Source organism: Kwoniella dendrophila, chromosome 6 (genome assembly GCF_036810415.1).
Source record: "Kwoniella dendrophila CBS 6074 chromosome 6, complete sequence".
In the NCBI taxonomy this organism is placed as follows: domain Eukaryota; kingdom Fungi; phylum Basidiomycota; class Tremellomycetes; order Tremellales; family Cryptococcaceae; genus Kwoniella; species Kwoniella dendrophila.
Window position 1 is genome coordinate 881,008 of NC_089481.1, and position 22,561 is coordinate 903,568.

The 22,561-nt window shown below is 37.8% G+C and overlaps 6 protein-coding genes across 6 annotated transcripts; 2 read left to right on the forward strand and 4 right to left on the reverse strand.

Moving 5' to 3' along the window:
- Nucleotides 1–412: 412 nt before the first annotated feature.
- On the reverse strand, nt 413–2,814 carry L201_004888 (uncharacterized protein; the record flags this gene model as incomplete). Its single annotated transcript, XM_066220625.1, has 9 exons — nt 413–697; nt 826–952; nt 1,056–1,235; nt 1,321–1,428; nt 1,502–1,581; nt 1,652–1,868; nt 1,976–2,129; nt 2,219–2,296; nt 2,355–2,814. The coding sequence occupies 9 exons, from the start codon at nt 2,812–2,814 to the stop codon at nt 413–415; spliced, it is 1,689 nt and encodes a 562-aa protein (XP_066076722.1).
- Nucleotides 2,815–3,234: 420 nt separating this feature from the next.
- Nucleotides 3,235–6,964, forward strand: L201_004889 (uncharacterized protein; the record flags this gene model as incomplete). The annotated part of the gene is made up of 14 exons (XM_066220626.1): nt 3,235–3,240; nt 3,315–3,407; nt 3,592–3,663; nt 3,761–3,821; nt 3,893–4,023; nt 4,126–4,468; nt 4,538–4,617; nt 4,675–5,601; nt 5,669–5,809; nt 5,880–5,941; nt 5,994–6,137; nt 6,201–6,578; nt 6,652–6,677; nt 6,753–6,964. 14 exons carry the CDS (start codon nt 3,235–3,237, stop codon nt 6,962–6,964), a joined length of 2,676 nt encoding a protein of 891 aa, XP_066076723.1.
- An 834-nt stretch (nt 6,965–7,798) lies between these two features.
- L201_004890 (uncharacterized protein) lies at nt 7,799–8,705 on the reverse strand (the record flags this gene model as incomplete). The annotated part of the gene is made up of 4 exons (XM_066220627.1): nt 7,799–7,866; nt 7,976–8,361; nt 8,429–8,543; nt 8,621–8,705. 4 exons carry the CDS (start codon nt 8,703–8,705, stop codon nt 7,799–7,801), a joined length of 654 nt encoding a protein of 217 aa, XP_066076724.1.
- A 721-nt stretch (nt 8,706–9,426) lies between these two features.
- Nucleotides 9,427–16,789, forward strand: L201_004891 (uncharacterized protein; the record flags this gene model as incomplete). Its single annotated transcript, XM_066220628.1, has 19 exons — nt 9,427–10,159; nt 10,250–10,818; nt 10,922–11,727; nt 11,780–13,023; nt 13,096–13,124; nt 13,203–13,317; nt 13,378–13,707; nt 13,815–14,013; nt 14,080–14,226; nt 14,289–14,421; nt 14,488–14,731; nt 14,803–14,930; nt 14,985–15,035; nt 15,089–15,190; nt 15,256–15,435; nt 15,510–15,667; nt 15,733–15,864; nt 15,926–16,392; nt 16,473–16,789. The coding sequence occupies 19 exons, from the start codon at nt 9,427–9,429 to the stop codon at nt 16,787–16,789; spliced, it is 6,084 nt and encodes a 2,027-aa protein (XP_066076725.1).
- A 514-nt stretch (nt 16,790–17,303) lies between these two features.
- On the reverse strand, nt 17,304–20,535 carry L201_004892 (uncharacterized protein; the record flags this gene model as incomplete). Its single annotated transcript, XM_066220629.1, has 6 exons — nt 17,304–17,375; nt 17,456–17,636; nt 17,705–17,769; nt 17,841–20,178; nt 20,243–20,323; nt 20,438–20,535. 6 exons carry the CDS (start codon nt 20,533–20,535, stop codon nt 17,304–17,306), a joined length of 2,835 nt encoding a protein of 944 aa, XP_066076726.1.
- Nucleotides 20,536–21,509: 974 nt separating this feature from the next.
- Nucleotides 21,510–22,438, reverse strand: L201_004893 (40S ribosomal protein S16; the record flags this gene model as incomplete). Its single annotated transcript, XM_066220630.1, has 4 exons — nt 21,510–21,521; nt 21,610–21,757; nt 21,889–22,038; nt 22,326–22,438. 4 exons carry the CDS (start codon nt 22,436–22,438, stop codon nt 21,510–21,512), a joined length of 423 nt encoding a protein of 140 aa, XP_066076727.1.
- Between the last annotated feature and the right edge of the window lie 123 nt (nt 22,439–22,561).

The following is a 22,561-nucleotide window of genomic DNA, read 5'->3' on the forward strand; positions in this document are numbered from 1 at the left end:
AGTGGCGTTTGAGAGGTTTACTGTTTGTCTATGATTCCTCTTTGATATGCAAGGAAATGTTAACGGAGTGTAACGATACGTACGAAATAAGGATGAGATTTGTGATTTCAAAGTGATGATACTGGAAAAGAAAGGAAAAAGGAGAAACGGTTAAATGAAATATGTATATCTATCGTGTATATGCAAGGAAAAGACACTGCTACCAAGGCAAAGGTGCATTTGGAAATTTTATTTGTACTTGTATAAACATTCATAGAGTATACATAGGGTAATGTACATTTTACATATTGCGTGTCATCACTACAAGTATTCTTCGCCGTATTCTAGCAAATTTATTTAGTCACTATCATATACATATATTCTCCACATGAGGTGAATTAGTTTGTCGCAATCCCAATTTCCAAGATTGTCGTTAATCGTCTTGATCATCTCCTCGTACTTCCTCATCAGCTCCAGCATTAATTTCTTGATCATCCTGATTATCTTCTTCTCCTTCTCCCTCTACCTGCTGTCCCTCCTCGTCATCGTCTTCATCCTCCTCTTCTTGATCATGATCACCTTTCTCATAATCTTCAATTATCTGTCTACATACATTATCAGGTGCAGGTCGATGATTTTCCCAAATATACATATATTTTGTCCTAATTAAATTTCTAATTAATTTGAATGATGATGTTGTATACCAACCGGTCTGGATCTATCCAGTCGATAATAAAGTAAAAGTTACCATGATTATAACATGATCAGTTTAGATCACTCATTTAAACGAGGATTGATATATCACAAAGAAATAACAAACACAGGGATTGTATAATTAAAACTCACAGAACACTTTGATTTCATTTTATCTGTATCATTTATATATTTTGAAATGAATGGATCAGTCACGTCACAAAATTGATAATCACCTCTTTCTCTATAAAGGTATTGACCATCGAATGTGTGCGATTTACTATCAACCGATCGCAGTCAGCCAATAGTACATCTCTCTGCCAGCCTATGTCAATGAAACTATTTTTTGCGCTTGCGTTTGAAGCCGTGGTAACTCAACTTACATTGGATCCAAAGGTGGTCTGTCCCCTTTCGCTATCAACTGTTCTTGTTTTTCAATCCACCATCCTTTCTGTTTATTTTCAGTAGGATCATTCTCATTCTCGTCTTCAGAATCTAGTGGATCTACATTAATAGGTGTTTTCACAGTCTTCTTATTCGGATAAAAGTATATCCTTTGGTACCTATTGATGTGAAAACAATCATAACAATTCTCAGTTCCACCTCAAATCAACAGATTGTATAATTCAACGCAACATGCTCACTTACCGATACGAATCTCGATCTGCACATGGATCATATCCGAACTTCACTAAACATTTCGAGAATGGTCCAGTACCCATTATATAAGCAACAGTAGGTATATATGCCTTGACTCTAAAATATGAACGTCAACAATCGGAACTTGGCACAATCCATTGAATCGCTAATGTCTGATATTTGGACTCACCTTTGCATCTCTTTACGTTCTTCGTGGGTAAATCTAGCAAATAAAGAAGATCTCATCCATACAGGGCGTTCCTCGAAAAGCTACATTGATTGGTATCAAGTAACGGTTAATCAGACAAACTTTTTTTATTGTTGATATAGGCAGACTCACATCGCTCAACTTCTTCAATATGCGAGCATCTAATTCCCCAATCTTGTTCTTAACTTGCGATGTAGGTTCCCTAGGTATTTCACCTGGTTTATGATTATGAAGAACGTTTATAGGTCCAACACCTGCAACTCTACCTTTATTGACATATCTTCTTCTCCAAGTTTGAGTTCTCTTGTCAAAGAACGGTTCAACTACCACTTGATTGGGGATTTTGTAGCTATGAAAATATAGTTTTTTAGATATTAGTGCAAAAGCTCAAGCACAAGATCTGGTTACTCGTAACAAACAAAAACGACTGTATACTTGGGAAAAGTCTGTACTCACTTGTATGAGTAAGGTAAGTTTCTCGAAGAGAATAAAGGTGCAGGTTGAAGGTCAAGTTTTGATCGAAATTTGATTTTAGGATCAAATGAATTTTCATGAGGTTCAGTAAATTCTTCATCAAGAGGTGGGAAGGAATAATCCAGTATTGCATTATCTGTAAATGTCATAAACCGACAATCGAACAACCTTAGCATTCTCACTCTACGATTTTGCATACGGTTGCGGTTAAGCATCTCAACTTACAGTCTAGAGATCTAAGTGAATCTGCTAGATTTGCGATAGGTCCATTTGGATCAGGTGTCCATTGAAAATCTGCCATAGCTATAGAGCAAAGCATGTGTAAGCGTTATATCAATTACCCGACAAAGCTTTTACCTACATCTGAATCTGACAGTTTGTGGGATTGAACCTAAAACTTCCGAAGTAAAAACACCTTCATCCTTCTCTTTACCTTTTTTTCTTCTTTTTGTAATTTTTAATAACAATTTTTGACTTGGTACTCTATGACCTTTTACTGGATTTCCCACAACATCATCTAATCCTCTATATCTCATTTCAAGTATAGGTCTATTATTGACATTCTGACCACCTTGATTTGGGTCAGAAGTTGAAGTTGAAGCATTGAAACATTCATTTATATCTTGTTGATGAACAACTTTTAAAATTGATGTAGGATGAGAAATAGGTCCAGGATATTCAATTGAACCAAATAAATGTTTGGGTAAATATTTGAAAGGAGCTTTTGACGATTCGCCTAGATTCTCTTTTACACCGTTTCTGCCATCCTCGAAAGATCCTCTTCTGGATGAAGTATACGAGCTTCCTGATTCTGATGACATTGCTGCTTAGTTGTCACCGTGCTTGTTGAGGTATACAAATATAACGTGTAAACAAAGATGATTGCGTGGTGACTGTTTTTATCTCTTGTATGCTTAACCGCTTATTGTGATTGTATTAGCTGTATTATGCAGGTTATTAACGGTGTCCACCGCCAAAGTAATGTCTTTCTTCCTCCGGCCTTAATCATGCGCGTCAGAGATCGTTCGAACAACAGTTCCTCTCATCTTTTTCGAAAAAATCCGCTTGTCCGAAAAGGCTATCGATCAACTTTAAATCCCTCTTTTTCAATCAAATCGTGCCATCCAGTGACATCCACCGGACCATTCGATCGAGAAGAGTTCAATCTTTCGAATGATAGTTTAATCAAGTGGTAAAGTGGAAAACAAGATACTTCAACTTAGGTCCGAAAACAATACAAGATGAAAGTGAGTTGTCTTTGCAATTACACTATCTTCAAGCTGATACAAGTACTGATTAATCTATGCATCCAATCCAATAGTACCTTCTAAACTTTCTAGAAGGTATACCTGACGCACCTAACCTTTCAGATCCGGAATTCCAACAGTTATTACTCGAAGTTCAAGCTGGAAAAGTGAGCCTTGTTTCATCACTGTTTAACCTTTTAATTGCACCATAGCCGGTCCGGTTGTTTTTGACTACTATCTTTGAAACGGATAATTTTGGCCCTTTTCGACTTTCCTCTTCGAAATCCGCGAAATATTTACCATATTGAAAATCAAAGACTAACAATGAAAATGATGTTGATGATTGATTAGAGCTCGAACAAGTCATCAGCCGATGCATTCTACGATAGTTTAGAGAAAATAGTCAACGAGTTGAAGAGTACTGTAAGATTAATATCTGTTTACTTTCCTCTGTATTTCAGGCTAAACAGTTCTGAACAATGATTTGGTGGATACTGACTCTGCTGGGTCAACTTTGTAGCCCGAGTCTCTAGCATTTCAGAAACCAGTATCAAAAAGAGATTATCCTGATTACTATGAAGGTGTGTCTTTGTGTTTCATTTGATCTCTTTACATTCATTGCCCGAACATCAAACCAACCACTTTATAATAGTCATTAAAAAACCTATGGATCTGACAACGATTCTACGAAATGTCAAATCTAAAAAATACAAGAACAAATCCGAGTTTGCTTCAGATCTGAGTCTGATATGGGAGAATTGTTATGAATATAACAGTCAGGAGGTAGGTTCCTTTTATCCACTACATATAACACTGATCTTGTGCCATCTTGTTGGTTCCATTGGAAGATCTAATGACTAACCTGGCCACTCTTTTAATCCTCAGACCCACCCAATCAGAGCCGCAGCAAGATACATGAAACAGAAGGCAGAGCATCATTTGGAATTTTTAGCTGACAAAAATGAAAAACCATTAAATCCATTACAAGCTTTATTACCCCAAGGATTCAACCTGAATGGCTCACCTATGCCCGGCCTGAGTAGTAGCTCATCAACAAGAGGCGGATTAGGTGAAAATAGCAATGGCTTGAATGGCGACAGTTTGACTGTTACAGGAGGCGATGAAGATGCCGCAGGTGAAAGTGACGACGGTCAAAATGCCGATGATCAGGGTTTTCGCGAAAGTGGGGGGACATTAGATGGAGGAGGGACAATGAAAGATCAAGAAGGTGAGCAGTCGAATCATGGCAGTAGCAATACGCCAAACATCTGACTTGACCCATTTTTCCATACCAAAGATCAAACTCGGGGGAATAGAAGAGGCTCTAGTGTAGCTTCAACCTCAAGATCAAGAATGAATGGCACTTCTCGACGAAGTGTGAGTACAGATGCCCTCACAATCAATCCTGTTCGAATATACTAATACATTCCGTAGCCTCCCGCGTTTCGACCACAATTGAATAATTCACTTGATGCAGCTCCAGCATTGATCCGAACACCATATACCATGACTCATTTTATGCCCGTATCCCTCAATCAACCTGGACCTTCGTTTCAGGATAAAGGAAAAGCCAAAGAAATTCTATATGGTAATGCTCCACCATCTTGGTTTCCTATGCCTTCTGCTTCTTCTTCCTCCTCTTCTACTGGTGCTTTGGCAGGTAATTCAGGTCTAGGTTATGACGATGAAGATTTAAAGTTGGAAGGATATTGGTGGGGTGCAATGTCAGCTTCTAATGAAGATGCATTGATAAGTGGAATGCCTTCAATACCACAAATGGTTGATCCGGTTCCAACAAAAAAGAAACGGATCAAGCGGTTCAAATCATGTCATCAAAAATCACCTCTACAAGCTCTGGTGTCGATCGATGGTGTACCAACATCAACAGTAAGCACTTCACCAGGAAAGCAGGCGAAAAAGAAACCAAAACCAAAGGTTATCAATACAAAACGGATGATATATGAAACAAATGAAAAATTGCATGAATCAAGGAATATAATAAATCGTATACAGGAATTTCAACGGATTGAATATGAAGGTGGAATACTACCTTCTAACATATTAGAAAGTAAAACAGAGAAATTGATAAAGAAAGAAGAGAAATTCGAAAGGATACGTAACAAAAAGGAAGAAAAGTTAAAATCGATAAAAAGAAAAAATCAAGGTGGTGAAATGGGTGAAGAACAAGCTGTTTTACAATTAAAGAAATCTTCTGCAGCGTTATTAGCACATAATGGATTTGAAGGTGCAAACGAAGCCGCTCTAGATCTCTTCACTAGAGTAGCTGTTGATCATATAAGCAATATGGGTAGGACGTTTAGACTGTTGATAGATGGGTTCTCAAATCGGATGACGTCGGAGGTGAGTCGATTTCAGTTATAAGCTGGGTTATTATGTAAAGGCTAAAACTTCTCATATGTATTGGTAGGAAATTATCCTTCACGCTTTACATGAGAATGGTCAGATAGAAACTCAAGATCTAGAAGCTCATCTGAAAGATGAGATTGAGCGTGAGAGTGTCAAGGTAACTGAAATGCAAAGGAAAATCCGACAAGCTTTCAAAGAGGTGGTAAGTCTGCCTTAGCTACCAAACAAACAAGCTGCAAGGCAGATAGCTGACAAACAAGTCTAATTTGCAGACTACTGCACCTGTTATCGATAACGATATGCTGCTTGCCAATAATGGTGAAATGCTTTTAGAGTAAGTAGCTGTGACAAGTAGTTCCACTTACAAGCTAATAATTTAACCGCAGCGGTAATTTCGCGGACGAATTGGGAGAAGATTTCCTTGGTTTGAGAGATCTAGGTATAGACAAGGAATTTGGATTATCAACGCTTACTGTGCCATCTTCTCTATTCTATGGCAGAAGAAGAAAGCTTGCAGCGGCAAATGGAGAGTGAGTCGCTTCCATCTTCAATATCTTTTTCAATTGACTAATTGAGACTTGAATTGTGTTTAGGGGGAAAGAAGATCTACCGGATTATCCACCACCACCTACATTCATTCCACTCAATTTAAATACGTTATCTACACAATTACCAGGACTATTACATCAATTTTTCAATACACGTTTTTCAGATTCTGGATTAACGATAATTGAAGATGATCTATTTGATCATTCACATTCTCAAATCGGTAGTTTAGGTCAAATCATATATAGAAATAACCCTACTGGTACTACCGGTGATCATAAAACGGTCAATGGTAATTCAGGTACGGGAGCAGGAGGAGGTAGTGGAGTCAACAAGAAGAAAAGAGAAAGAGAAAATAATGAAAATGGTATTCAGGATGGTCACGATGAGGAGAAAAAGAAGAAAGTCAGTGTAAAGGAAAAAGTGTACGTCGAAGTATTTCCCTTTTTTTCCAAATCGATCATATTAGCTAATGTATATCACGATTTATTACTGTAGACCCGGTGTAGGTAAAGGTAATTGGGGTAAGTTTTCAGCTGTGTATCATAAATTTCATGTTGAAAAAAGTGAAAATGAGCTGATTAAATACATATTCACAGTGCGACCATCGAAAGAAGAAAAAGCCAGAAGATTAGCTGAAAAACAAGCTTTAATTGATAAAGACAAAGATAAAGATAAAGAGCAAGATGCAAATCAGAAAGATGCTATATCAAATGGAAAAAGTAGTTTCAAAGTAAATGGCACAATCAACACGAATGAACAGGAAGAAGATGCAGAAGGAGAAGAAGGGGAATTCAAAATAAGAGAATAAGAGTTTCCTTAAGTTGTATGCGTGGCTTGTATTGTATTATCAACATATCTTAGATAGACACAAACCTGTCTCTGGGCTTGTTTCATTTAGGATTCTGTCATTCACTTCATTGTTCTGTTAAAGTCATATGGTACAAGTCATTTATCGCTTTGTTATACATATTCGGTTTTTCAGCATTTGTATGGGAAAGGATGAGCAACAACCCTCAATAGAATTCATCGTTGTATGCATATAGCGCAGGATCACGATTAATAAATCATTGACCGAGTATGCAGTAATATCAACACACAATCGAGTGTGTCACACAGAATATGGATCTGGTTGTAGCACTTATATACTCATCGGTAGTACCCCTTGAGGTCTGTCGCGATGGTATCTACAAGATGCTCTAAAGCGATCAGTCATATCAACCCGAATGATCATGAGAATTACATACCAGAAGATTTAAATATCCATATCGTTACTGTATTCCCCTGTCACTTTCTCGCAAGGGTATTGATTACGAACATGGCATTGATTACCTTGTCGAATCTCCAAAAGGAAAGATGCGGCTCGCAAAAGGAAGGGATTTCCAATGTGAATCGATTTCTCCTTTTTTTGGATTGAATGCATTGTAACAGAGTATTCATCTCATTGAATTATAAAATGTGTAAATATAGATAATTTGACTTCTTCGATACGTTCGTGTTTCCGAATAAACCCCTGATTACTACCATCTCTAACTCTCCTTTGTGGTAAATACATTTTGTCTAAATTGGTCGAACTGAAACCATACGTTGTAACTAATTGTACTGAAAACATGATTGATTTAATTACATTTGGTTGGAATGTTGTTTATTTGCCTGGAGGGGGACCGGCTGGAGGCTGATAGCTGGTATTGTTAGTACCTGTATTTTGAGCGCCTGTGATGAAAGAGCAAATATATTAGCCTCCGATAGAGTATCAAACGGATTTTTCCAGGTCTTCAACCACAAAAAGGCGTCCCTTTTCAACTCTTGCAATCCCACTTACTTGTAGCGACTTCATAACCTGGAGGAGCAGGCGCGTTTCCACCTGCTGCTGAAGCTTGTTCTCTTTCTAATCTTTCAGCTTCTCTAGCTTGTGCCCATTCATAACCATGTTCATGATCATTTTCACCTGCATTACCTGTTGTTGCATTATCTTGACCTGATCTATATTGGCCTGCCATAGAAGGTTGATAAGTCTGTTGTGGTGCAGTAGGATTGTTTCCGTATGGGTTACCATTATAATTTGAATTACCATAATATGATTGACCTGTGCCATATTGACCTGTAGGTGGAGGTGGATTATTCACATATGGATTTTGTCCTTGTTGGTTATTGTTGGAATATGGTAATGCAGGTGGTTTGTATTTACCAAATTGATTTCGGATTTGTCTAAACATCAAAATTATTAATAACATTCTCACTTTTGTGCCAAGAAGGAAAGACCTCTCAAACTCACTTTCTTCGCCAGTAACCACATAATCCAAATAGAGCAAAGACAAGTACAGCTACACCAAGCCCAATACCTAATCTTGCTCCCCAAGATAGCCCATTATTACAGTAATACCTTCGGCCTATTATATGTTTTGATCAGCTTATGAAACACAAGGAGAGATCGCCACCTATCACTTTCGTGTGTAGTCTAACTTACCATAACCATCATAACAGATCGCTGCAGATACATTCTGCGCTCCTAGCAGTAAAACGACTGATAATAGCGATATTGTCGATAACATGTTGATTGTTGAGTGTTGTAAGAGTGATTAATGGATGAAATATAAGATGTTACAAAGAGGTAAAGAATTAACGATCGAGTTTAAGTATAAGAAATATAAGAATGGTGAAAATGAAAGGTGGGGCTATGTTATGATGCCAAGTTTGATCATGCCAAGAAATATCATTAAACTATCAAATTTCCTAATCGGAATAAAAACATAGATTACGATTCATACTACGTCATAATTACTCGAGTAGCCCTATTATAGCGGTGATCCCCGCTTGTGACCGCTTTAATCACACTGTACCGGGCGACACAGCTACTGTACTACTACAGCTGAAAGTTTGATGATTATCCTTCTACATATATATGCATGTCGATGCCTGTTTTTCTATGAAATATCTTTCATGAACGATACATGCCAGTCCCGACTAAGACCTAATGGGATTCAGGAAGCATCGGCCTACATGAGCCAGAAGACCCTTATCTTGGTGAAAACGGTCACTATGAATAACCTCCACTTGAGGAACCAAGTTACCACCATACTAGTAACCGGAACGCTCGCAGATCGGTCAAAACATTACGACATGAAATGTTTGCCTTTTGAACATTACTTGTTGCTTTTGAACACTACTCAAAAATATACATTTCTGCTCACAACAAAAGGCTAATACAGAGTCGTACTTGAAACAATGCTTACCAAACTTTGCTCTCGATAACAGTCCCTTTGGTCACTAAGGATGCCCTCAGATCCTGGTGGTGGTGGTCAACCATCTACACCTGGATATCCATCTTCTCATCCGTATTCGTCGCAATCACCAAAAGAACCAGTATTGAAACTACGCATAACACATATCACATCGACTTTATCTACGCCTTTAGCTAGTCTAAGAGAATTATATGTACCTAATAGATTTTCAACATGTATACCACCTGGAAATTTACCTGAAAGATTACCTGTTTTGAGGATATTTGGAACTACACCAAATTTACAAAAAATATGTGCAAATATACATCTATGTTATCCATATTTCTATGTACCATTCCCTTTAGAAGGTGAAGATCCATTAAGACCTGAAAGAGTGATAAAACTATGTCAAAGATTTGCTGTTTCTCTCAACCATGCTATATGTTTAGCTTCAAGGCAAAATCCGAATTCCACCACAAATTCAACCAAATATGGTGGTGGAATTGATCCAAAACATTTACATGTTATTTCTGTAATGTTAGTTAAGGGTATTCCATTTTATGGTTATCATATTGGTTATTCTTATTTTTTGAAGATATCTTTAGCAAATCCAGGAAAAATTTATACAGCTTTAGAACAATTAAGGAAACCAATTGTTTTAGGTAGAATTTGGCAACCTCATGAAGCTCATATGAATCATGTTTTACAATTCATGTGTGATTTCGATCTCTATGGTTGTGGTTGGTTAGAAGTTGGTGGTGGGAAATTCAGAGAACCTCTGCCTGGTAAGTGCTTCACAGCTCTTCACACTCTCAGAGCTGTAAACATAATCGAAGAATCGTAGAGAATACTGATCAAGGTATACATACATCCAGAAGGAGATCCATATGATTCTCCTCCGTCATCACCTAGTGGACCACCAGAGATCTTCAACGAGTTGACTGTACCTGAATCAATGTTATATCAAACAGCATTATCACCACCAAAAGATACATTTACACCTTTAGAAATTGATATTTTACCTCATCATATACTAAATCGAAATAGGCTAAAATCTAGAAATTTACATCATGATTTTATTGAATTATTACATCAACCGTTAGATCCAAATGAAAAATTAGTTCCTGCTGTAGCGGAATTATGGGAAGATGAAAGAAGAAGAAGAATCTTAAAAGGTTTAAGTTTAGGTAGTGATGCTATGATGCCTGGTTCAGGTGGTATGGGTGGTAGATCAATGGAAGAATTAGGCTACAAATTGCCAAATAAAGATTACACTTCACAAGAAGAAAATAAAGGTGGAAATTGGAAAATTTCAAATGAATTATGGGAATTCATAAAAGAAAGAATGGATGATGAAAGAAGGAAAAAAGGTAAATTGTCTTTTAAAGGTTTCTCAAATGAAATCGCTCAAGGTAAAGGTGGTGAAAAGAGGAATTATGATAGGGTGCGTACTGTTCTTCTCCTCGTTTCTTCAGGCTACTTGCTTTTATTTTCTCCTTCTCCTCTTCTAATACGGACATAACTGATATTCATATTCACTCGAACAGTGGATCATGACTACCTTTCAAGCAGTCTCTGCTCATTGGCCTAGGCCGCCCCGTCCACCTAAATCCACTCAAAAATTTCGACGTTCTGCTAAATCGGATAAAGCTTCATCGCAAACCAATGGACTATCGTCACCCGCAGAAGCTTCAATAGCTTTAGCTTCTTCACCTGCAAGGCAAGAGCCATCCTCCCCAACCCAAGTTGATATACCTCTGGTGAACCTCAAAGGTGAAGATCCTTTTCTGGTTGAGGCTGGTCATCAGATCAACCCTTCTGATATGAATGACGATGATGTATCGTCAGAAGAGGAAGAAGAGGAAGGTAACCCATTTGAGATGTTCGCTATGACTCAAGCGTCTCAACGAGTACCTATAGATATGGATGTCAACTCTAGAATGATACAGCGAAATGCGCCAGACGCTGAAGAGGAAAATCGAGAAATCGACGATTACCCAGACGAAGAGAATGATAATGTTAAAAGGCATGCGGAAGATGTCAGACATCATGCAGAAGAAGGTTTAAAATTTCGTGCTACTCAAATACCCAAAAAAGTCAACAAAGAAGAAGAAGAAGATAGCGATGATATGTATGATGACGAGGAGATAGATGAACTATTCAGGCAGACTGTCGCGGCTGGTTTTGGAAGTAATCAAACCACTCCTCGTAAGAATAGATTTAACACTGGATCTATTACGCCAAATTCTAGAGCTAGTACAAGTGGTGGTGGTACATCAAGTGGTGGGATGTACGGGAGAAGAATGGACAGACAGAAAAGAATGATGGAACAAGCTGGTTTAGGTGACTTGGAGTAAGTTAATTCGATTGACCAGTCGTGAAAACATGACTGATATCTAGATCAGTACAATAATGGATCGATCATCTGTCTCCTTGTCCTCGCCACAGAACCCATGGGATAATCGACCTGTGACACCTTCCAAACCGAAAACTCCAATCAGCGAAAAGCCTACCCCTACAACTCTGATGCGAAATTTGTTCGCTAAAGCTCGACAACCGTCCATTTCACCTCTTAATACACCTACCAAGAAACACGCAGAATTATCATATGATTCTCCAAACGTTATCATGTTGCCGCCTCTACGAAGAGTAGTTGGAGATATATCATCTTCGCCTCCATCATCAATATCACCTTCCGTTTCACCTTTACCTGATGAAATACTTGAAAACCTTTCCCAAATGCAGCATGATGTGACAAGTAAATTAGGTATAAGTCAAGAAGATTTAGAAGATGCTAAAGATGAATTAAAAGAGATCCAAGCTGAATTACCTGAACAAGATGTTGTAGATGCTTTTTTTAGACCTAATCAAAAAACACCTACATCAATACCTTCTCGCTCAACAGCAACTACAACAACAAGCTCGAATGGTAACGGTCAATTTCTCACACCCACTTTGAAAGGCACTAAAAGAGCGTTTAGTCCAACTTACAAGGATGACGATAACGACAATGAAGATACACCAGGTGCTACTATAATACCTTCTTCAGCTATGAGAAACCCAAATGATCTTACTAGTACAATACGTACAAGAAAAAAAGTCAGATTGGCTACACCACCTGGGATGGCCTCATCACAGTCTTTGATTCCTGCTATCTCTACGCCTGCACCTACAGCAACACCAAAATCTACAAATACAACAGCTACAATTACACAATCTTCACAGAAATCACAACCTACCACAAATTCAGATACCACTACAAGCGATACAACTCGCAAACAGTTTTCCAGTAATTCATGGCAATTTCATTTATCTCCTCCAACAAAGTATCAAGTGATGAACACGATGGAAGAAAATGGAGTTCCTTCAGCAATTTATCAACAACCATATTATTCCAATCCTATCGATGTACCACTAAGAGCTAAGATGTTCGCAGGTAGAATGTTCACTCTGAAAGGAGACACTGTCAAAGATTTACAAGATTTTGAATCCTCTTTCAGAAATCAGTCGTTGACGAGTAGGAAATGGCTAAAAGGTAAAAAAGGTGGACATAAATGGAAATTTGGTTGGGAGTATGCACTCACTCCGCCTACAAATGAAGAGGTTACTCAATGGTGTGAGAAGGAAGATCATTCCAAAAGAATTGAAAGTGAGCATTGATCAACCTTGCTGTAAAGTCGATGTCATAACATGCTGACTGGGGATGTTAACCAATTTATAGTGGAAAAGCGTATCCTCTTGACATCACAGGTGAGCAGATTTCTCAGTCAATTGTTCTTTCACTTTGGCAGATCCACGTTTTCTCACCAATCTTCACTTCTGTAATAGCTCGAAAGACCTACCCAGAAAAGCAAATACGGATTCAAGTTTTCTCAAAAACAGAAAACCAAAGAATCTGAAAGAGAACATCAGAATATGTCTGTTCTAGCTCTTGAAGTATTTGGTGAGATATAATCTCGTCAAGCGTCATTTGAAAAGAATGAGCTCATTTTATCGTGTACAGCCCAATCGCGACATCAATTGTTACCTGATCCAGAAAAAGATGCAATTACAGCAGTGTTTTATTGTTATCAGAATGATGATCCATCTTTAGAAGATAACACTATACATAAAGGATATCATACAGGGTATATATGTTTAAAATCTAAAACTTTGGATGAATCAAGATTACAGTTACAAAATAATATACCTTGTATTATAATGGAAACTGAATTGGATTTGATTAATTATATAATTGATTTAACTAAAAATTGGGATCCTGATGTTTTAGCTGGTTGGGAATTACACAATTCTTCTTGGGGTTATTTGGTTAGTAGAGCTCACGAAGAGTTTTGTGAGTTTCTCAGCTTTCCCATCCAAACTACCCATTCTCCGTGGATCTTGTTGCTCGTACTTACATATCCTGCGATCTGTATCACTGACTTGGGTTTCATCAATTAGCCATAGATCTCATGGACCAATTATCAAGAGTTGTTTCAGGTCATACAGGACCTAAAAAAGATGGTTATTCAGCTCATCACACATCAACTTTCAAAGTTTCCGGTCGACATATTTTGAATATTTGGAGAATCTGTAGATCTGAAATCAACCTGAACCAGTATTCTTTCGAAAATGTTGTGTTTCACCTACTCCACCAAAGGTACGTCATAAGCATCTAAATTACCTTTCGCCTTGAAATGGATTGCTGATCATAGTTGATTTCCAGAGTACCCCACTATTCCTCTGCCAATCTGACCGCCTTGTGGAGAAGTAAAACCCCTGAACATACACATAGAGTACTCAAATACTACTTTCAAAGAGTCGTCATGTATATGGAAATCATCGATGCTGCTGAAATCATCACCAAAAATGCGTAGGTCAAGTTTTGACATCATCCATTCTGCGGTATTAGCTTACTTTATCTGTTCGTCACAGTGAATTCGCTCGGGTTTTCGGAGTTGATTTCGCATCAGTCATGTTCCGAGGTTCACAGTATAAAGTCGAATCTTTCATGTTCAGAATCGCCAAACCTGAAAGTTTTGTTCTAGTTTCACCTTCCAAAGAACAGGTAGGCTCGACATTTTCTGTGTATCATATCAGGATAGCTAGCTTATTTGACTGATATTGAGTATAGGTCGGATTGCAAAATGCTCCTTTCGCTGTACCATTGATAGCTGAACCCGAATCGAAATATTATACTCATCCGATTCTAGTATTGGATTTTCAGTCTCTCTATCCGTCAATCATGATAGCATATAACATCTGTTTCTCAACTTGTTTAGGAAGAGTTGAAAAGTTTAAAGGAACAAATAAATTCGGTTTTACAGAATTGAAAGTTGCTGATGGTCTTCTGGAGCTATTGAAAGATTACCTTACTGGTATGTACTTGCGAAAGAGCTAACATTCAGATGTTTGCGAATTAGCTGATCATTGTCTGTATCTCTCATAGTCACCCCAAATGGGATGATCTTTGTCAAGCCTGCTGTAAGAAAAAGTCTTTTAGCTAAAATGTTGGGCGAGATTTTGGATACTAGAGTAATGGTAAAACATGCTATGAAAGGTTGCAGGACTGACAAGGTAAGCTAATCGTGCGGTGAAACTCAGCAACCAGCTGATACTCCTTTCTTCCAGTCTTTGACATCTTTGCTCAACGCAAGACAATTAGGTTTGAAACTCATGGCGGTATGTACCCATTCTTCGATCAGTATCATTCTCAGTGCTGATTATTCTTGTAGAACGTCACATATGGTTATACGAGTGCCACTTATTCAGGTCGTATGCCATGTATCGAAGTTGCAGATTCCATCGTTCAAACAGGTAGAGAAACACTTGAAAAGGTGAGCTTATGTTTTCTGTAACCTTGTGAATCAAGAAGAAAGCTAAACTCGAAACCAACATTTAGGCCCAAGAGCTTATCCATTCAAGACCTGATTGGGATGCTCAAGTGGTTTATGGGGATACTGATTCCTTATTTGTGGCTTTACCTGGAAGAACTAAAGAACAAGCTTTCAAGATTGGTAACGATATAGCAGATGCTGTCACTGCGTTAAATCCTAAACCTGTAAAATTGAAGTTTGAGAAGGTAAGCTTTATAAATCTATAGCAAGTAGAGTCGACAACCAAGTGGAGCTAAATTGTGAGGTATACATATTATAGGTATACATGGGCTCGGTTCTCATGGCAAAGAAGCGATATGTTGGTTTCAAATATGAACATCCAGATGATTTAGAACCTGTATTTGATGCCAAAGGGATTGAAACTATTCGACGAGATGGTTTCCCTGCTCAACAGAAGCTTGAGGAAGTCTGCTTAAAGTGAGTCCCGATGGAAGCAGTGGGCATGCCTCCATGATTTATCTGGCTGACCTCGTTGTGCGCAGAATGCTCTTCCGCACTCAAGATTTATCACAAATCAAGGATTTTTGTCGAACGGAATGGACGAAAATCTTGCAAAATAGAGTTTCCATTCAAGATTTTATAGTTGCCAAAGAGGTCAGACTGGGTTCTTACTCGTAGGTGTCCTGATACAATGTATACGGGGAATTGGCTGAGACAACCCATCATTGCTCGTAGTGAGAAAGGAGTTCCGCCACCTGGAGCAGCTGTAGCGTATAGGAGAATCTTGAAAGATCCAAGGGATGAACCACAATATGGTGAAAGAGTACCTTATATAATATCGAATTCCGATGGTAGAAGATTGATTGAAAGAGCAAGAATGCCTGAAGAGTTGTTAAACAATAGATCACTATCGATTGATTCAGAATATTATATTAAAAATCTATTGATTCCACCATTATCGAGAATATTTAATTTATTAGGTGCAGATATCGAAAATTGGTTTGATACGATGCCAAGAATCAAAAGAGTTTCAAAATATGAATCTATAAATCAAATGAATGGTAATACCAATAATAATAATCGAAATAGCAGATCAAACAAACTTGTAGGTAAAAGAGGTAAATCTACAAAGAGTGGAATGAGAATTGATTCTCATTTTAAATCAAATCATTGTATTGTTTGTGGTATCGAATCATCTTCCAGTGAGTCGTGTATATTTAGTGAAAACTTTTCTCAACAAATGAAACACCACTAATTTAATATCATGATACATAAATAATAGATTTATGTCAAGATTGTTATGATCAACCTTCAAATACAATACATTCATTATTATCAAGAAAACAAATTTCATCCAAAAAACTATTAGATTTACAAAAAATCTGCTCATCATGTTCGTCCACTCCTCCAGGAGAGAAAATCTTATGTGATTCGATAGATTGTCCAATAACCTATTCTAGAACTCAAACTGAAAGAGATGTTGAGGATTTACAAGACATTGAAGAATTAATCCAAGATTTAAATTTGGATTATAATGATCATAATAATGGCGATCGTGATAAGGATAATCATGAGGATGGCATTGAGTTTATTGATTAAACAGACCAGTCAAAGAATATAGAAAGGATCTCTATACAAAAACCCCCTCAAACCGAGAACGCCGTCCAGTAGAAATAGTAAGAACCTGTATTGTATTTCTAGGCTTCATTCTCAACAATATATAAACATATATACCATTGCATTGATCTATAAATAAATTGCTTAAGATAATAAAATAATCGTTGTACACCACCTAAATGGTATTCTTACTTTATTGTTGTAATTTTGTACGTGCCAATGCATCATGACAACATGCTAGAATAACTGGAGTATCCTTATCTGTAAGCAGTTTCGTTTGACAAGGATTTTGCCCGAAATGGTGAAGAGGCAGATTGTTCCTCGTAAGATAAACATACATGTGGAGATCATCAAACTTATAAACATCATTTACGGGTATATTCGTCAAAGTGGGTATGTGAAAGATTGTTCTACTCTTATATTTCTTATTGAATCTACATAATCTGACCGTTGACATACTCTACAAAAGGGGCTTTAATGTATCGTAGCAAATTTATTAATCTAGATTTTGTATCTCTTCGTTGAATTGGTCTTCATCGAAATCAACAGATTCCCCATGTACTCGAACCTATAGCGATTTCCATGTCTATCAGTCAAAAAAAAAAAAAAATCGCAATTGGACACATTTATCTAGAAACGATGACTTACTCTGTATAAACAAGTGAAATCACCACCATAATTACTTTCAATTTTGAAAATTACTATACCAATTGAAATTCCCAATTTTGGAATTTCTTCTGATATAGGGAAAGTTTGTATATTTGATATTGATTTAGCATCATATGTTACTGTACCTAAAGGTAAATGATCTGGTATGGTTGCGTCCGAGCTGAATAAGATGAATAGAAACTTAGTCGATCCCAAATCAAGGTAAGGATAGCACCCGACTAGACTTACATATCATTTTCAGTCCAATATTCCGTGAATTTTTTTTTATCCTCTTCATTATCAATTACACCCATCTACAAGGTCACGGAGAATCATCAGTCTTGAACGTCAAATTAGAAACGAGAGAAGAAGAGAAAACGCTTACAACTTGAATCACTTTTGGAGCAGATTTCATATCCAAAGCCAATTCTTTTGGTGCATGTTCAATTGTAAAATGTGTTGGAACGATTTTTTTAGTCAACATTACACCTAAAGAACCTCTATCACCTTTAAATGGCCAACATGAACCAACAGATATATCAGGATGTAAAGCAGTTGCAGGTGGTCTACCTTGAATATCTTTTGATCCAGTCAAGAATTTATTTATTTTTGATGATTTACTTAGTACCAATGTATCTGAAGTCAATTGAGGTATAATTCTTGCACCAGATGTAAATAAAGCATAATCTGTTTTTGCGATAATATCTTTTGAGTATTTCAATAATGCTAAATCAATCAAATCATTAAATAATGACGTTAAATCTTCACCTTGATCAGATTTTATTGTCACGCTGGATTTATCGGATTTGGGATATGAACTTTGTTGATTAGAAGAAGAAGGAGAACTGGGCTTCGATGATATAGCTAAAGATCTGATTGAAGTTATTTCCGTACGTAACGATTTTAACTCTGTTTGTAAGATATCTTGAAACATATCTTTTGATAGATACTCTGTTGTAGGCAATTTTTGATCAAAGACTTCTTCAGCCCAAGCTTTGATCTTACCTTCATCCATTTTGACATCCACCTTCTGAGCATTCTTGTCGGACTTTGAAGAGGATAATCCAGAAATCGCTTGTTTAACTAAGGCTTCAGTATCCGTTCGCGAGATCATAACTTTTTTCATCTCGTTCCAGAATCTAGGATCTATGTCGACAGTTCCTTTTGAGTTGATCTTGATTGGTAAATTATCAGGTAAAATCTTTTCTAATGCACTACGTAATCTACCATCATCTAAAGCATCTGTGACTTTCTTTTCGACTTCACCAACTCGAGTCTTCAATTCTTGGACATCTCGATCAACTCCAACAAGCGATTTCAATTTACCTTCTGATGATGTTATTGCTACTTCAGATATCCCTACTCTATCCACCAAGCCTCTAACTTCCGCTCTTAAAGAATCGAACGAATGTTGTAAGGCTCTGACACCTTTGTCACCTTCACCACGAAGAGATTCCACTCGTTTAGTTTCCACCATTAAAGCATTTTCTAAATCGTCCATTCTACCTAGCATATTACTGGTCGATTGTTTAGTGTCTGCTTCTTCACTACTCAATGATCGTAACATTTCTGAAATATCCGCCGTCACCTTCTCTAAAGACGTAATTCTAGCCGCCACTTCATCTATAGAACTAGGCGGTGCTTCCGGTGCTTTGTACGCCCCTTTAGATCTCCAAGGTGCATCTAAAGCTCTAAGTGCCAAATTGAGAGCTAATATCGCTCCAATATATTTCCACCAATCTTGTTTTAACCGCTTCAGGATACCTTGTCCGGAGCCAAATATACCTTGAGATGGACTAATCAGAACTGAATGAAGTAAATTCGTTATCGATTCCACTATAAACTGCAAACCTAAAACTATTCCATGTAAGATATTGGTGATGATTGTTCTGAGTGATGAGGGCTGTCTTCTGCGAGGATGGAAAGTTGGTGCCGGAGATTTGCGATCTGCTCTTGGACTCAAAGCACGGAGAAGTTGAACAGGAGTTGGTGATCTCGTATGACGACCATTAGGTATTTCTAATAAAGGCGATAACGCACGTTGAGAGTGATTTTCATACCCGTTTGTTTGACTTATCTGATCGTCCTCGTCACTTCCTTCAGCATAACCACCACTCTTTCTACCTTTCCTTCTCTGTCTAGGTTGAATACCTAAACCCATACCTAAATAACCTTCACCTTTTTCTTCTCTTTTACCTCTTGTATCAGCTCTTCCATCTAAAGCACCACTTCTAACTATACCTTCACCTTCACCACCTGAATCAGAACCATAGATTTCATTATCTGAATCAGGCCTATAAGGTAAATCTTCCGCTAATGATTTACTATTTCTTTTCTTCTTTATATCTATTGTTCTTCTATTTGTTTTACTTTTTTGTGCTTGTGCTTGTTGTTTAACATATTCTTCCTCTTCAGTATAGCTATAACTGTCTCCAGTCGCATTGCCAGAACGACCTCCAAGAGATGAGAATGATGTATATGCGTTGGAAGTGTCAAAATCACCATTTTCATCTTCGGTTGATTTCAGGAAATATCGAACAGGTGATAACGCTCTAGCAGCTGATGCTAATTGTTCAGAAGGCGATTTCGCTCTTTGAGACCCAGCTCTCTGCGAACGGGCAGCAGGAGTTTTATTTGTAGCTGACGAGAAGGACTGAAATGAATGATCATTTGGAACTGGCAAATGCTGTCCTGTTTGAGCAGCATGAAAAGCAGCAGCGACACTAGGGAAATGATTGTCAATACTGGACATATTATTGATTTATATCAGCAGCGTTATATACTTACTTGACACTCGTATCTTTCAGTCCGTAAGATAGATTACCGTTACTCTTCTTTCCTCGTGATGTCGGCATTTTGAAGGAGGAACTGGCACAACAAATAGGGACCCGTCAGCTTTGCATTACTTTGAGCTTTCTACCACATCGAGCTGTATGCATGTAATTCGTAATGGGGAGCTCAAAGCAGGACATGATGACTTACCTGGCCACGCTCACGTTATCCCAATCTTCATCGCCTCCACGATTGCTCCTCAGACTCCTGGCAGGTGATGGAGGCGGTACTGATCTTCGAGGAGGCATATTACTGTAGTTGTGTGGAAGGGAAGGTGATGTAAGATTGATATCGCAATGAAGGTTGGTTAAAGAAATTCAGTGGTTCTAGTGGCAAACACTATATCTTCGAATCATTCAGCATGTGGACGATGGATAAATGAGTATTGATTGTCTGAACTAAAGAAAAGGCGAAGACGTGTCTGTAAGTTGGTTGTCAAGGAAAGTAATGTTGTTTATGTGTTTTTCCGAAACAAAATCGGTTAGGTAAGAGCTACGGTTTGTTCGATCTGGGTCAAGGATGACAGGAGGCAATACTGGCTACAATGAACGGGGGAATGACTGATATGAGGATGAGGTTTTAAGCTGAATATAAGGAAGATACAAGGATTGATGTGTTTTTGACATCAGTAAGTGATCAAGCAAAGTAATGAGTAAGTAATGTTGGTTTCAAAAGGTCGCGACCAGGTTGATTGTGTTTTACTTATGTTTGATTTTGTTTTTAAGGGCCAGTGCGCGTGTATATCACGTGGCAATACTACCCTCTTGATTAGTATGTATTGGAGCGTTATTCTGCTTGTTATCAAGCAGTCTATAAACACAATTACGAAATACGGTCTGACGGGGACACAAGAAAAATTGAAGGCTGTAGCTTGTGTTGCAACGCTCAATAAAAGAAATAACGTCGGCGGTAGATGTGATAAGTGATTCAAAGAGGTTTGACTGAACCCTACTTCAGTCTTCGACGTCATTACTCCTCTTAACACTCAGCATGCAAGGTAATCTTAGAACTTTCCACTTGAATCAACCCTTATGCAATCTATAGCTACGAGCTAATGCAGCAATGATATTTCTAATTATTTTGTCATGATATACATCTCTCCCAAATAAACCAACGATCAAAAGATATTTCCTTGAATATTCCCATGAGCCAATTTTGTCCTTTCTGCAAAAATGTTGACTTGTGTGATATAAACAAAGAATAATAATAATTGACGAATGACTTATCGGTAAGACTATGTGAATGTAATAAATATCGATGTGCGTCAGTTTGATGTTCAGAGTTTTCAGAAGTGAAATAATATATTGTTGATTTAAACGAACCTTTTGTCGTCTTGCTCTGGCACCACGACCACCGAATTTCTTTGGTTCCATTCTTCTTGGGTCAGCAACGAGGAGGGATCTGTCGTAAGCGACGAGAGTCTTTTTTAATTCAAGAGCAGAGGCGGCATCTTCGTTTTTGGCGTAGAATCTAAAGGACGAGTATCTAGAGGTCAGCTACAGAAGTCTTTTTTACAATCTAGCTGTGTAGTCCTCTCTCGTGGAGGTTTGTTCACTTCTTGCATATCGTTCATTTTGATTTAGTGGAATCAGATAACTCACGCAACGATACCTTTGGCAATAGCTTGTCTAAGAGCGTATAATTGAGATACGTGACCACCACCTTTTACTCTAAGTCTGATGTCGAGGTTGGCAAGTTTCTCTGGACCGACAACAAGGATTGGTTCGTAAACTTTGTATCGGAGGACAACACTAAATATTCGTAAATGTATTGAATCAGTACACTATTCTTGCAGTAATTGCTTCTAGGTCATATCCAGCCTCTTCTGAATCTAGTATTGTTCCTAATGTTGTAATAGCGTCCTCCATTTCTTGATTTTCACCAGCGATAATAACTTTGATAGATTGTTGAGGATATCCACACCCTAACCAACTTATCCTGTTCCTTTCTTCCCTCCTACATTTGATGTGATCCATGTCCATCTACATCCATTTTTCCTTTCCCTACCACTATTTGACCAGATAAACCTTCAACTCACGGTTCAACGAGGGAGATAGGAGATCCATTTAATCTAATGAGACCTCGACCTGGGGTGACGTGAGCCACGGCGGTGGCAGTCTTCTTTTTGCCGAAAGTTTGAACGGCTGACATTTTTCTATTATTATAATTATTGATAATCCAAATCAAATCCAATTTATTGTCCAACAGTTGTGTTTTGAGTGTTGATGTATTGTTGATATTTAAAAACAGTGATAGGTGAATAAGGGAGGAAAA